At 42.9% G+C, this 16,083-nt stretch overlaps 1 protein-coding gene across 1 annotated transcript in view; it reads right to left on the bottom strand.

The window, feature by feature from the left end:
- MUSK (muscle, skeletal, receptor tyrosine kinase) overlaps positions 1-13,806 on the bottom strand; it is a 54,128-nt gene extending 40,322 nt beyond the window's left edge. The window contains exons 1-5 of the mRNA XM_009583607.1: positions 13,728-13,806; positions 9,365-9,491; positions 5,993-6,144; positions 4,422-4,549; positions 3,758-3,899 (exon numbers count right to left, since the gene is read on the bottom strand). Coding sequence (XP_009581902.1) covers positions 3,758-3,899; positions 4,422-4,549; positions 5,993-6,144; positions 9,365-9,491; positions 13,728-13,806 — 628 coding nt within the window. The remainder of the gene's footprint in view (positions 1-3,757; positions 3,900-4,421; positions 4,550-5,992; positions 6,145-9,364; positions 9,492-13,727) is intronic.
- Between the last annotated feature and the right edge of the window lie 2,277 nt (positions 13,807-16,083).

The following is a 16,083-nucleotide window of genomic DNA, read 5'->3' as shown; positions in this document are numbered from 1 at the left end:
TCAGCAGGAGGGCTGTCTACCTTGCATGGTCACTCACTTGGCTCCCTTGGCTAATGCTTGCCTCTTGTGTCCCTTCTCCATCCCTCGCCCCCTGTGCCCACTCCCTGGTGTCAAATCAAGGGGATGCCCCATACTCTGTTTCTCCTCCTAAAACACTCCAAGCATCCTTTTGGTGAAGGCAGTGCTGTCTGGGGGTTCAGCACGGATCCCGATGAAGATCCCGGCTCTTCCCACAGACCCAGCAGTGAGGTCTGTTAGGATCATGTTTCCACCCCTAATGGATTATGCCTTTTAAGGAGCGAATCTCCTTAATGTGGGTTTGCCCCAAACTTGGGGAAAAACACAGTCCAAAAGGACAAGCTTTTTTCAACCCTTTTAATTAAAATTCTGACACAGTTCTGGACACTAAAGCTCATTACCTGATTAGAGTCCACTAGTTCATCACGTGAGCTCTGGTGCCTGAAACACGCCCCAGGAGAGGAAGCAGGCTACACTGGCTAGGGACCAGTCTGTGCAGGGGGCAGCACCCAGAGGATCCTTATCTCCTTCCTCCCATTCACTGACGAAAATCAGGAACAACTGAAAAAATCAGTTCCACTAAAGTCTCCACTGCTGTCTTTTTTCTGACAAGAAATGCACCTGAATATTCATCTAAAATCATTGCTCCAATTATTTTGACTTTGCTTTAAAAGTAGTAAAGCTTTAAAAATATTAGAGCTGTGCTTTAAAAGTAACAAATAGAGGCCAGTATTATAAATGTGGAGGAAAGCCTACAAGGAACAGAGAAAAAATATTTGGAAAATCAAAATAGCAGCATTTTTCAAACTGTTTTACCCTGGACCACTGAAACCAAACAAGATGTAGGACTGTAAGACACCTCAGTGATGTAAACACTTGGGCCAAGATTATCATCAGTTTAAATGAGTGGATCCAGCATAGATAATTTTATGTATTTGAGACTTGCTGTAGTTTCTGGGCTCAGCTTCAGCAAGTCATTTGCCTCACCTTTCATGCATTAAGGAGCCTGACTTCATGCAGGAGGCAGAGGGTCAATCTTTCAAGAAGTTAGACAACTCCAGACTTTGAACAATGCCTGAAACTAACTGCAGGACTAATGCTGAACCCGTTAAAATGGAAGCTCACAACAGAAAATTAGAAACCTCTTTCAGAAATCAGGACCCGCCTGATCTAGATTTAGCTAGGCATAAATATTTGCACTGCTCTTTGAATGGGCGTTTGCTTCGGGATTGAATATTCATAGTTAACCAGCCATGCTTAGTCATTTTATTTTAATATTAAGCCACACTATGCAGGGTGGTAACTCCAGTGAATGGTAGCACCAAGATTTAAGAAAAAATATTGTAGTGTTATTACAGAGAAGCAACAAACAGCATATTTTCATAGGTTTTCTGAACATAGTGAATGCTCAAAGAAGACTGACTGAAGTGTGATTTTCCTGCATCGAGTAATTTTAGATTATTATTTACTTGGAGTTATTTTAAAATGGTGATACTAAGGGGTAGGAGAGGTAGGAGGGGAGGAATACTAAAAATAATGATAAAAGAGGTGCGTGAGGGGGATGCATGTGTCTGTGCATACACAGGTATGTGCATATACGTATGTATGCTAAATATCCATGAGAATTAATCTAAAATACTGAGAGAGGAAGGGATCTGTATACACAGCAAGCTGCAGTCAGGATTATTACCTTTGGGTTTTGGAAGCCAAAAAAGTAAAACAAATATGCATCAGTCTAGTTTGGGTGGCAGCCTGAAATGAGGTATATTATATGGGTGCCCTACCAGAGAAACCAAGGCGAGCCTGGAGAACAGCACTGCTTTGTTCACCCAACACATGAATGGAACATGAGGGGATAGTTTATGTGGGAGCACTAAGCTCCCATTGATTAATTAAGAACTAATCTTCCTTGTTTTAAAAAGAGCACACACAGGCTCTCCCTTGCAAGTACGATATTTGTGGATTATTCTGCCATTCCTTGAATTAACAGGCAGCTGCATAATTCTGGAGAAAGGGACAAAACAAGATATCAACCTTAGCAGCCTGGATTTTGGTGTGGTTCCAGCCCGCTTTTAGATTCCCTAACTGGTAGATATGGACCAATAAAATCCCAGTGCCTGAGGCCCTTCAGCATGGAGCGGGGGTTTGTATGCATGGCACCAAGTTTTTGCCATTCACAGTTAATTCTTGACAAGCCTTTGGCCACTGTTTCAATGATGGGACCAACCCAAAACCCAGGACCCAAGCTGTTCACAGCTAGATCCAAGTGTCTTCGGTGCACCCCATTGCTTTTAGCTCAGGAGAAGTACAGCTCTGAATCTAGATTAGGAATAGCTGCCTTCCTGTTTTAAAGCTATTTAAGGAATTTCTAACATACTTGAAGTCTGTATGTGTAAATATTAAAAAAAAAACCAAACTGAAAAATAAATGCATGTTTTAGGGAAACAGCAGACCTACAATAATTTGTAGTTGGATCTAATACACCTGATCCTGCTCCCAGAAGAAAGTCAATGGTCATCTTAGAAATGGGATTGCACCCTAAGTAACTTCTGATAGTCCCAGGCCAAGTGTAACTTGCAACAATCTTTTGAAGCTTACTAGGCAAATGGAGACCCTTCTCCACTTTCTACAGTACAGTAATTCTGAATAAGAAATAAAAATTATTTCATCTGCTGAGTCAGTCATCCCTCCTCCCACTCCACAAAATCTTGCTTAACCCAACTTCTCTTATAGGATTCAAGAACACTGAATGCTGCATTGCCTACATTTGGGTTCCCCTGCAGTCCACTGGTCTCAGCACTCTGAAACTGGTGATGATTTATACCACAAAGCAAACACCTTCTGTAAATAAGAGATGGACACTGAGCACATAAAGACCAGAAACTGAAAAATCAATCCGATATTTGGTTTAGCTGACAGAAAATGTTCAAGTCTTCAAAGAGAAAAGCTCTGTTTACCTGAAGAATCAACCAATTCAGATGGAAAATCAGAGGAAAAGGAGAGGGACATACACATAATGCTGCAAAATGCTTCACTGTTTGCAGCTGCAGCTCTCTCTGATCAGGCTCTTTGCAGTGAGTTTCCAGGGTCATCAGCTTTCTACATGACCATCTCCACAAGCTATAGTGTATAACCCACGGGTCTGGTGGGACTTTTCAAACAAGAAACAAGCTGGCATCTTGGAAACCACCAGTCAGAAGGAAAAACATATTTGGGAGTCCTTACTTAGACAAATATCCCACCAGAACCACAGCAGCATGGACAAGGACCTGCCACAGATTGTCCCTTTCACCATCATCCAGCAACGGGAGCAGGCGTGGACAAACTTTCTCTGTTTCTCACTCTCCTTTCCTTTCCCTTTTTCCTTCCCTTCCCTTCCCTTCCCTTCCCTTCCCTTCTCACTTTTTTGGTGTTTAAAGTTATTTTCTTCAGTTAAGGTTAATTGCCTTGCCTTGCCTTGCCTTGCCTTGCCTTGCCTTGCCTTCCCTTCCCTTCCCTTCCCTTCCCTTCCCTTCCCTTTCCCTTCTTTCCCTTTCCCTTCTTTCCCTTTCCCTTTCCCTTTCCTTTTCCCTTTCCCTTTCCCTTTCCCTTTCCTTTCCTTTCCCTTATTCTGGTTTTTGCGTCACTCCTTAGGATGTTTTTGTCAACGTCAATGTGATACTTCAGGTTAATTCAGGTTAACCAGGTATGCACGAGGAGCTGGCACATGGAGCTGGAGCCCGGTGCAAGGGTTACTCACCTTCCACTACCACCATTGCGGGTTTCGAATAGGCTGTGCCCAGGCTGTTCTTGGCTACACATCGATATTGTCCTGCATCTTCTCTCTGAACGTTGTGGATCCTTAAATTCCCCGAATCAAGGACAGCAATGCGAGCGTTCTCCTACCAGAGGAAGGAGGGATCTAAGTGAGGGCTCTACATGCAGGCTGCACACAAGCAGGACCAAATATCCACTTGCAAAGATTGGGCTTACACGCATGAAAATTATTTGTGTTGTCCTACAACTGAAGGATTTGGGGCCAGCTCTTCCTACTCAGCATTGTCATGACACACTCACCCATCCCTCGTTTTGCAGGTCAGTGAATTACAGCTTCAAAAGAGCCCTGAATCTTAGCTAAGCGGCTCAGTAGCTCTTATTTATGAGAACACTCACAAGTGCATTCAGCAATATTTGGCCACGCTTAGAAGTAATAAATATATATAATATAAAGTATAGATACACAGAGAATGTTTGGTTTATAGGCAGAATTATTGCAGATGCAGACATTTATGAGATGAGCCCTGGATTTTCCAAATGCTTGCTTCCTAGCAACTAGAATTTACAAATGCTGTAATTGATACCAATATTTTAACACATACCTTTAGTGAGTAGTTAGCATTACTTAAATTTCATTCTCTACTCACCTTTACAACTGTTTCTCCTTTGATCCATGAAACGGAAGGTTTTGGATTCCCCATTGTAGTGCATGGAAGAACAGCCTTTAACCCTTCTATTATTTCCACATTTATAGGTGGTCGGGTTATTTTGGGTCCTAAAATTTTAAAAGTCAAAAATTAAAGTTGAACTGAAGCTAAAAGACACTAGAACAGGACAAGTTCAGAAATTACAACAAAATCTGTGGTTCTTTTTCTGTACATTGCTGGAAGATAGAGCAGTCTTAATAGGTCCTGAGCTGCCTTGGAAGGAAAAAACTTTCTTAAGCACAGCATTCAGAGTTTCAGTTTATGGATGCAGCTAACTTGCATGGCTTATTTGTTTTTTAGGAGTGGAGTTTGACAGTCATTTGAATTAGGGCCTGGGCTAAAATCCAAATCCAGATAAGAATATTTCCAATATTGAAGAATGTTTGCATTCCAGGTTTTGACATTCTTCACAGCATAAACAGTGTCTTGTGTGAAAGCTCAGATCTGGAGTGAATTGGTTTGGAAACAGTTTTAACCCAGGCTTGTCTCTAGCTCAACAAGTAGGGCATGTAAACTCAATTAATGTCCCTAATTGAAGGATTTATAACTATGTTAGTAAAAAGGAGAAAGGATCCTTAAAGAAAAAAACAAACCCCCTTAAAGTTAATATGGGACAAATTTAAATTCATTTAAGCCAAAGAAAAACATGGCTTAGCTCACTTTGGATTAAAAAGTAAGATCATCTTACTTGGCAGTGAAAAAGATCTTCATCTCAGTGTTTTGGGAGATCTAAAGTTTTGCCTTCCTTGCATGATACTGAACCAGCAGAAAAACGACCTTCAGAGAGCATCACGTCCTGGCCCCCACCTGCAGGGGACTGAGGTGTTGGAGAGCCCCAGAATTACCAGACATGGAGGTCTGCTCATTAGCACAAACAAATCCTTTCCTACAAACAGATGCTTTAGCCAGGATATATCTCAGCTGCCCTTTTAAGTGTTTGTGTAAATAACTGCAGCCATGTGACTTCAGCTTCACCAAGCTCAGCATATATATGGCCCTTTGCAAGAATCAGTCCTCTGCCTTCCATGTGGGATGATGAGATTTACACGGTAGTGCTCCAGACCTTTCAAGACTGCTATTAAGATCATCTGAACAGCATTTACTTGCTTTTGCCATCCTCAGGCATAAATCTGATTAGTGAAATCTTATGTTTAAAATTCACAAGGGTTTTATGCAGTATTGCTACGGAGGTCTAATCTATCCAATTGTGCTGCTTTTACAAAGTTTTATACAAAGGGCGTTCTTCAAAGCATTGGTTTTTATCCTCTGCTATGCAAACAGTTCCTCTGATCCTTGCACAAGTGTGTGTTATTCAAAGTGAATAATCACAACTGCTTTTAGTTAAGATATGATCCAATATGCCATGTCTCTGCTTCAAGGGACTGCACCCAGCCCCACAGGAACATGGGTTTGCCCTGAACACGGACCCCTGGGGGCCATACCTGGGGGTCTGCTCAGGCTCTCAATTACACGCGTACATGGTGTCAGGAAGAAATAACATTCCCACTTACGCATTTTCACTTGGAGAGCCCCACAGCTCTGCGCGGCCGCTCCAACCCCATTATCCGCTGTGCAGCAGTACACCCCATCATCACTGTCCTCCACGCTCAAAATGGTCAGGAGCTGCCCATTCCTCTGTATGCTGTACCGGGTGTCGAACAGCCTGCAGGGCACAGCACAGATTGTCAGAGGCGGGAGGACAGACGGGGACAGAGAGGGGGAATTTCATTTGTATCTGCAGACCGCTGATGGCACTACAAATGGCAATATGTTTTACTTTTTATTTTCAACCTGCAAAGAGAAGGGAAGGTGCTGAAAATGTTGATTTGGGCCTTAAGATTTGGTTTGGTCCTTACTAGACCATGCAGTTCCTGACTGCCACCAGCATGGCGGTAATTCTTCCTCCAGTCAGGTATTGGTAAAGTAAGTAGGTATCACATTTGGGTTTCTGTCTGGCCAAGGACAGGCATGAGCACAAGTAATCTTACCCAGCTGCATCCTGTTTTAGGTATAATGACTCAGAGCAAGGGAAGGACTACATAGGAACTGGAACTGGCTGAAGTTTTTTAAAGAAACCTTCTTCAGATTTATAAAAGAAATGTTTTTTCACTAAGCAGTGGAAAGATTTTTACTGTTGTGAAAAAAAGACGCAAACCAAAAACCAAGTATTTTTGTGTCTGCATCCGGGAGTGGTTTTGTCTGTTTTTTGGAAAAAAAAACCCAAACCAACAAACAAGAAAAGAAATGTGCTGAAGAAAAGAGGCCATCTAAAGATCAGAGGATGCAAGGATAGCTATAATTTAATGACAGCAGTCTTTAACTTGGAGACTTCAGAGAAGTCAAGACAAGCCCTGAAGTTGGAGCAACAAGGGTATGGGATATTGTAACAAAGTCAGCGGAGCGAAGACCAATTCTATATGTGAGCATGGGGGGTCGGGGGGGGTACATGTGTGAAAACAAGGTAGAGACAGAAAGAAAGGTGGTGAGAAAGCAGAGGGCTGATCTCTGATTTTCATTGCAAAACTGGAAAAGTATAGTAAAACTTCAGTGGAACAAGATTTGCATAACATCTCATAAATTGCTCCATGTTTGATTTTCACACCTTCATTGATGCTTTTTGGAAGCACTTTCATGAAATTGGCCTTTCATTCTGATGAACAAAAAGGGATCTGACCTGAGGATTGTCTCCCAAGCTATCACAAATACCTGACGCCTAAGATTGTCTTGTTTTGTCCTTTACTGTTAAAAATTATAGAGCAGTCACCGAGTAGTCTGAATGTGCCATTTATGGTGTTACAGGCACATATTTTCTTTCAACAGCCTTTTGCCTTTCAGTCTTGTATCTCCCTCCTCTTTTTCACCCTGGGAAGAAAGAGTACATGAACTCATTCATCATGTAAAAGAGGTGCAGGGTCAATCCCCCTTTTTCCCTGAGGAAGGCTCACCCCAGGCAGTCCTGTCCTGGGAGATGGGGCAAGTAACCACTTCACTCGGTACAGGGCACCTGCCAGAGTACTTGCACAAGTTTTGACACAGAAAGGAAAAGTACTTCCAGAAGACTAGTGCTGATAAGAACCTCTGTCCTGGCACTATTCCCATTGAAGCTGAATTTTTACATACTGTTTTGTTTTGAATGTTAGCCTAGCTGCCTATTCAGGGTGCTGGGACCTTGGCAAGAGAAGAAAATTTTGTAAATAAAATAGCTGATATTTATTGCTTGCAATAACTAGCCCCTTTGAAGTTTGATACATACACACAGAGGCACATAAATATATTTATATAATTTTTTTCAGAAAAAAAAGTCCACTGATCCGGTCCTTTTCCATTGTGAAAATACTTTCACCCATGTTCTTGGAAAGTAACAGAAATATTTTCAGCTTATCTGTTTCCCTGTCTTTGGCCTGAGCTTTTGTATCCAGCAGCACTGACTATTAATGCCAACACAGCTTTGGGAAAGTGAATTAGTTGCTGCTATTAATGTTGCTCCAGAAGCCCCGGTAAAGGAACAAAGCATCTGAGCTCTCTAGCCTCACCAGCAGAGCTTTTTTGATCAGTATTTTCCTTTTTGGTCAATGTTGTGAAAAAGGCACTGTGTCTCAGAGAGAGTGGGATGGCTTTTAGAAAGGTGTGGGGGGCTTCTGGAACTAGGCATTGGGGTGAGAAACAATCTGGTTTTCATATGATCTTTGAACATAGAAAGAGTGACATTTTAAAGACCATGGGGAGAGAAAGGTATGTAATCTCCATGGTCCTGCATGAATGGCTTCCTCTCCCAGCTTTGATTTTCAGGCATGGTGTCACTGATGGGGAATGAATTAGGAGAAAGGTGACCTGATTTGGAAATAACAGTTGTGGAAATTCAGACCTCCATCCTGCAGCAAGGCCGGGGTCAGAAGGTTAGGACTGGGGTTTTGCTGAGGTTCTGTTGCAGGCAATAAAAAAAAGATTTCTGAAGGCCAGCATGCATATGTGTAGCGTTCTGCTTTTCTCCTATTCTAAAATGATCTTCCTAGCAGTAAGACCTTCTTCTGCTGCTCACTCATTTGGAGTCTCTCTAGCCAATGCTTCAAGGGCTGTTTGGGTGCTTGACACCGATAGCAGAACTGTGTTTCATGTGACCATCTGTCTAACATGGACATCTCTGGTGGAGAACAGGCTTTAGCTGTATTACACAGAGACTGTTCTGTAATTTTCCCTCACAGAGGGAGTCACTAACAGCGGTCTAGAATGAGAAACTGATGTGAAGCCATGTGGCAGACATAATGTGATTTCAGAGTTGGAAGATCAGGTACAGTTTACTTTGCAAGAGCCTGTTTATAGCAATACTGCTAAAACAATGGTAGCAACTTCCATAACATGTTTCCAAGGCTTCCTTCTTCGGCGGCACCTTGATACCTGGTGGTTAATTTCTGACAGTGCGTGACAATGAGAAGCCAGTTTCCTACGGTCAGATCCAGAACTAGAAGCAAACAAGAATGGCATGATACGACCCTTTCCATGCAAAGTTTCCAAGCACAGTGCAGACACTTGCGCAACAAGTTTGGCAATGCTCCTTTTAAATATTATACAGCATCCTCCTCCTTCGTAAATGCATAAACTGAGGAACAGAGCAGATTGCATTGTCTGAAGCTGAAGAGCACACTCCTTGCATTACTTGCAGCAGAAACTAACTGTCTCTAAGCTCAAGTGTGTGAATCTGCAAGAACACCCCCCTGATGCTCCTATCACTCCCTAAGGAACACAGATTCCTATATAATTACAGCCACCCACCCTCTTCCCTTCCACAGACCCATTTTGATGTTTCCAGATATGTCTTTTATCATGAAGGAAAGCACGGACAGTTTTGGCAGGAGACGCTGGAGAGGGCTGGGGCTGCTCCCTACCTGATGGGAATGCTGTTGCGCGTCCACGTAATCTCCGGCTCAGGGTACGATTCCACTACACAGACAAACTTGGCGACGTCCTCTACCAGTGCATCCACAGTTTCCAGAGGAGTGCTGATCAAGGGAGCTGTACAAAGGAAGAGAAAATGAGAAAATCTCCCAGTGCCTCCCAGAGAGAGGCACGAAGCCTGCCAGACCCCTTTGGCGGAGGCAGCCGTGTCTCTGCAGGGTCACTCCATGGCTTTTTCCCCAGCACAGAGGTGCTTTGCACACCCTCCATGCATTCGCTGTAACACAGGTCCCCCCGCATTTGTAGCTGCAGCCTTCTGTTTTTTGCTGCAGGTATTGCATTTTCCCTTGTGCTCTCTCTATAGGGTGCAAAACAGAGTGACCCAAGCACGGGGCAGCTCCAATAAGCCCAGGGTGTCCCTTGTTTCTAACCCTCCTCTCCCTCAAGGTGCACAGCACCAGGTCGCATACTGTGAGGACACAGGTGAGGCTGTCCCCCTGCTACGGGAGTGGCATTTCATGGGCTGGAAGTGCAAGGAACAGCACACAAATTGAAACCAAGCTGACCGGCCCCTGGAGTGGGCACAGTGCCTCCTTATTAACGAATAATGCATAAGCTTTGGGTTTCTTCGTCATTAATACAGGATTTGTTCCACTCAACTATTTCTCTTTTTTTAAAAAAAACCTGTTATACAGCACTATATTTTTCAGCCAGGCTCGTAAAGGCCCTTCAGGTCTTCCAGATTTGTGGCATGACTAGCACACATTCTCTTTTTCTCACCTTTTCTAACCAAGCAGCACCAGGGTTATAAGTCTAATAGCTGTGTCTGATGCTTATTATCACAGACCTGTCATCATACATTATTTGAATGTATCTTTAGAAACATTTTCCGTCACTTTCCTGGCAAAAGACTTGAAGCACGGCTGGAAGGGATCAAAGGATACGGCTAGCAAATCGCTTTCCCGACACATAGTGTGAGTTGCAGCCATTGCCTCCAAAGACGCTTGAATGACTTTTAATCTATGGCAGTGAGGGACACACTTCCAATACTACTTGGACTGGACTTCATTGATAGCTGTGCTGAGGTGAACTAGTTTCATACCATGTTCCTGAAACACCACCTTGAAAATGTACAGCAGATGCAGGAATCTTCCTGTTCCTCGCTGACTGTAGCAGTATCTGGCACACCGTGTGTCTTCTCACAGGACAATCCTGCCCGCACACTATCTGCTCACCCTCCTCAGTACAATAACATTTAAATTCAGGCAAAAAATAAACTACATCAATTTTATCCCTCCCTCCTAAAAAAAAGGCAAAATACAAGACACTCCAATTTAAGTGACTGAGAATAACAGAAAGCCTTTACCTTAGTGCTTTTTCAACATACATGGGAGTAAAAATTAGAATGTCATTGGAGTTCAACTGGAGTTAAGCTAGAGGAAGAAAGGATCAACTTCCACTATCAGGTTTACGTAGAAGTCCTAACACTTTTGAAATGTCATTAGAATGAATCTGCCTCAATAATATTTCTAGATTTCAGATTGCATAATTGGTAATGACTATATTTATATTAAAAAACCTTAAAACTACAGCTAAGGTAGCACTAAAGATTATATTAACTAAACTTTAGTTAAAACACATCTGGCCAGATTCGTTGTTTAAGATCACTGCTTGTACCAGGCTTCAATTTATTGGGTTATTTTGGGTCACACTAGATAGAAGTAATCATCCATCTTCCACCCCAGATGAATCCCATGCCAGTGAAACCAAATGGAAGATTTTCAAACAGCCTAAATTTCCCTGCTACTGAAGGTTGTCTTAGAATAACCTCCACCGATGGCTATCCTGTGTACTTCAAAGGGGACGTTGCTATTTCTTGACAGAGTTTATTGGGTTTTGATGGCATTAAGCCTGGCTGAAATGGAGTTTTACAATCTAATTTTATATAGTTTGTTTTTATTGCTGTTCTCTGCATGCCTTGATCTCTGGTAGGATGCTTTTTTAACCCTGAGAAATGTAAATTTTTACAGTAACCAAAATTCAAAGCAACCAGTTTTATAACTGTTTTGTCATGATAAACATGGCCATTCTCATGAAGAATAAGGTTAGATTTGTATCAAGAACCAGTACGCGTAATGACAGTATTTTATTCTTTGGACAAACAAGGGCTGTCGGTTTTGTAAATAAATAAATTCACTAGTAACCGTTAAGTACTTTCATGTTTTCTCTTTAATTCAACATCCAACAGAATAATCCTTAGCAATATTGCCTACATGGGCTCTGATCTGGCATCTCCTGAAAGCCAGCACGCATCTCTTAGGGCAGAATCGAGCCCCATACTCATCGAAAATACTGTCCAAATCGGCAGCACTTCACCTATGGCAAACGCAGAAAGGGAACTTTTTTTTTACACCAAATTCTACATCTTCAAAGAGCAACCGTGATAACAACAGCAATATGTCATTTTCTCGTATGCTCTTTTTACCTTTCCACTATTAAAACCGAGTGCTGGGCCGGCAGGGAGGTGAAGGCAGTGCTCCTGCAGCTGGGCTGAGGGGGCAGAGGGCACAAGGCCGGAGGACGCGTGGTGTGTCTGCAGGGGACAGCAAGCGGTGGAGCACGCCGCCATTTTGTTGTGAGGCGGCGAGAGAGCCCCGAAATGGCTGAGATGGTGCCTGCTTCTAAAAGCCGTCCGAAAAGCTCAGGTGTTGGTATCAGTCCGTGTTTTCTCAGGAAAGCAATCAAAACTTATGATGCCTTCATTACCAGGTTTTAATGTGACAATAAAATCCAAACAATGTACGGACATATCTATCAGCATACAGAAATGGTCCCAGACCTTTCTATGCACATCCATTGGGGCTCTCTGACATTTTTTAGGTAGCCCTGTGGCTTTAAATAACATTGAAAATCAATTAACTTATATATCTGTAAAGCCACACAGGTGCCATTTTTCTGGATGTCAGCTGTAGTTTCCCGAGATAGCAAAATGGCCCAAGGCTGGTCACGGGGCCCATGAGAAAGCCAAATCCCCTTCTATCCCCAGCCCACCAGAAGCTCCCAAATTGCTTGGCTTTGGTTTTGGTTTCACACTTTCGAAACAAGACAAGCCAGGCAAACAAAACAAAACAAAGCAGAAAACAGAGCCAGCCTCCTCTGCAGCACTGCAGACGCTTGGAGATACTGCAGTTCCTCTGGTCAAAAACTGCTCAGTCGTGTTTCCAGCTAATGCTGCAAAACCTCTAAAGGGCACCACTGGCCTGTAGTCACGTTTCAGCCTCTCTAAGGAACAAGGCGATTCAGCCACCTGTGACGTTTTAGGAAAGGATGTGTATCTCTTCATTGCATTGTGCCACCAGAAAAAATCAATCCCCTTCCTCTTTGTTTTTCTTGGCTCTCCAACTGGGTCTTACCACAGCTTTCAAAAAGACCAGGGTTCATCAACTTGCTTTAGTGCCTTAGGAAAAAATTAACATTTTTATTTCAAAAGCTTTTTATAAAGGAGAGGCCTTTTTTTTTTTCTATTTTGAGGCCAACCTGACTAACAATTTTAAGAGCACAGCCCTGCAAGAGCAGCAATGTTGACCTAACAGGTGAATACTGGCATCCTCCTGGAGGTTTTATTTTTGTTTTCCGGAGCTGCAAAGTTTCTGGTATGCTTTGAATGGCTCCTGACAATCACCATGCAGCAAAACCTTTTGTCCACAGGGCTACCAGACTGTATGTCCAGAAGACCACTGTTGCAATTTGTACCTCAAAGACTTTTCTAAACAGATTTTTTTCAGTTCTTGTGTTGGCTAAAAGTATGTGTGCATGTGTCCGTGTGCGTGTGTGCACACAAGAGAGGAAGAAGGTATAATAACTTTTATGTTGTATGCAATACAAACCATGCATATTTGTATTTATACACATACGTTCTGTAAAGACACTATAGCTATTTACTTCTTCTTTGAGCTTTATATATTTATTAGCATACACAGGCATGCAAAACACCACAAATCTTGGGCTCTGCAGCAACGGGTGCTAGCAGCCATTAAAACCTGTAAGCTTCCTTTGACATGAGAAATGTCCATCCCACCCAGGCTGAACCCAAAGGTCTCCCCTGCCCATTACAACAGGACTACGTCCTCTTCCTAGACAAAGAACCTTCAATCCCAGACACAAATATGAGATTATTTTCACTGCTATCCTGCTAAAACCAGTGAAGTGACCACCGAAAGCAGCACATTTTTTCTTTTTTGGGAATGCTACCGCACCGCCCACCCCACCGTTACCAGAGACGCCTTCCCCTTTGCAAAACCTCCTTCAGCAAGGAGCAGAAGCAGAGCAGGGCAAAAGCCCCTCCAAGCAAACCTTTTGGGAGTGTCTCGGCGAAGCTGAGGGCTGCCAGAGTGAGGACATGCACCAGGGGCACCTTCAGTAGGTCATTCATGTTTGATCCAGAAGGCATCCGGCTCCTTCAGATGAGGCGTGCGGAGCTCCCAGCCGGCTGCATTTCGGACAGTGGTGCGCGAGCAGAGCTTCTCCACTAATGACGGAGCGGGGTCTGCAGGATCTAAGTATAATCAGGAATTCTCCCACCCGGCGGTGGTGATGGACATGGCCAGCTGGTACGTATCCACTTCGGTCAGCGTGAAAGCGTGGGGCTCATGAAACAAGAGAAAGCAAATCCCTTCTGAATTCCTTCTAAGCAAACAGAGAGGAGTACAATGGGCAAATGTATTTCCAGGGCAGTACCCCACCCCAGCACTGCAAAGTCACCAGGCCTTTATTTCAGCACCGTGTAAGTGCAGTAGTTGGAAAAATGCTTGCCACTGGATTTTCCTTCAGCTTAGTCCTCCTCTTTTTCATTTTTCCTCCTCTCTCTCTCGCACGCGCTCCCTCTGTCTTATTATAACCTTTCATGATTGGCTGCAATATGCCACCTGTTGCCCTGCTGATAGCATTTCTTTTCTTAACAGATGTATTTGCTGAAGCAGGAGAGGTTGGCATTGGGGGCTGAAAGTACTCTTCTTTGCCAAGGAGGTTGTCAGTGTTTGAGAACTACTGCAGCACACCGAAAAAGCAGAGCCTTGTCCTGGAAACAGACCCCCAAAAAAATGAATATCCACAGCAGGAGAGACATTTATATTCTGGGAGAAAAGGAGCATTTCATTTCAACATCAGCAGCAGCTCAGGGGATTTGTGCATGGGTAGAAGTGGAAATATGACTGTTGGGTACTGACATTATTAATCCCTCAGAAATATCTTATTATCCACCAGGTCTCTGCCTTAAGTGAAAGACTGAAAATCAGAACTTATTTTCTAGGAAGCTTTAGAAGAGCATCAGTGTTGAGGCGGCTCCTGACTAACTCTGTCTTGCCCCATCTACATGACATCATCATTTTTAAAAATGTGAAGTCATTTGTACTCCCTGTTTTTCCAGTGTAAATATTTATATGAAGAGCATTTGCAATCAGTCTTACCACTGTGGAAAGGCTGATGTAGGGGCAACATCTGCATGAGCAGAAGAGAAAAAGATGAATAATCAGGCTGGGGAGAATCTAACTGATGATGATGCCCTGGGAACATGACTCCAGATACTTTTCATCATGTTATCAGCAGAGCGGATGTGAGCTTTGCACTAAAAGGCATGGTTTGAGGAAAGGGAATGTGCAGTCATAACACATCACAGTAAAAGGTACTTTGAGATCTCTGGAATTTCCTTTATTTGCTGAACCTCTCAGCTTCAGCCACTTCTTAACAGTCACTTCTGCAATGAACGTACATAGTTCGGCAGTGCTTCCTCTGAGGAGCAAATGGAGTAAAGCTGGCCAGAGCTATGCGTGTGTGAATGTCAATGGTTTGGCGTGGCGTGATAATGGCAATGTTTCTTTGGGGACACACAACGGCTGATTAGGAGCAAAGGTCCCTATACAAGCGCTCCTCTGAAGATGAAAAAGGCAGAAGCACTTGCTGAACATGTGTTAAAGATCTTCCAGGAATTCTGGAGCTAGCAACAACAACAAAGCAAAACAACAGGACAACAATGAAGCAACAATGATCCTACCAGGGAACAGAGAAATCCTGACTTATGGCTGAACTTACAAATACTTCTTTTGTTTTGTTTATCCAATTAATCTGCTCCATAGAAATGCAACTTTGTCTTTTAGGGTAAAATTCTCTCCATGGAGGGACTTGACCAAAGACCTCTACATCACTGGACTCCTGTCTGGGCTGTGTTATGAGGACTTAGAAACTACACCATCCCATACAAGTCCAAAAATTAATCTTTCCCTTTTACTTGTCAATTACAGCATTTAGAAATGAATGACACTTGACAGTGATGGTTGTTAAATGTTAATAATGCCTTTGCATTCTTAGGATTACCAAACTACTCCTAACCTGTCATTTCCTCTGCTTTATAAATTTTTATTAAGGACCATAGTGAGCTAAGCTGCTCTAAAATGAAAGGAATTTACATTATAAATGGGAGTACAGAGGATACATGTGCACAAAGTGGAATTATTTTGTTCTCCAGCTACATATGCCATACAGCTAACAAACAATATACATGGGAAGCTGGTGATCATCTGTGTCCATCATGGAAAGATGTTTTAAAGATGTTTCTATATAGAGTGAAATCAGTGGAAATGAAATACCGGTGACACCAAATTTTCTTTGATCACAAGCATTTTCCAGGCTTACCTTATAAAAGTAAAATGTTCCT

This window comes from Fulmarus glacialis, unplaced genomic scaffold (assembly GCF_000690835.1).
Source record: "Fulmarus glacialis isolate BGI_N327 unplaced genomic scaffold, ASM69083v1 scaffold3638, whole genome shotgun sequence".
In the NCBI taxonomy this organism is placed as follows: Eukaryota; Metazoa; Chordata; class Aves; order Procellariiformes; family Procellariidae; genus Fulmarus; species Fulmarus glacialis.
This window is presented reverse-complemented; position numbering and strand designations above follow the sequence as displayed.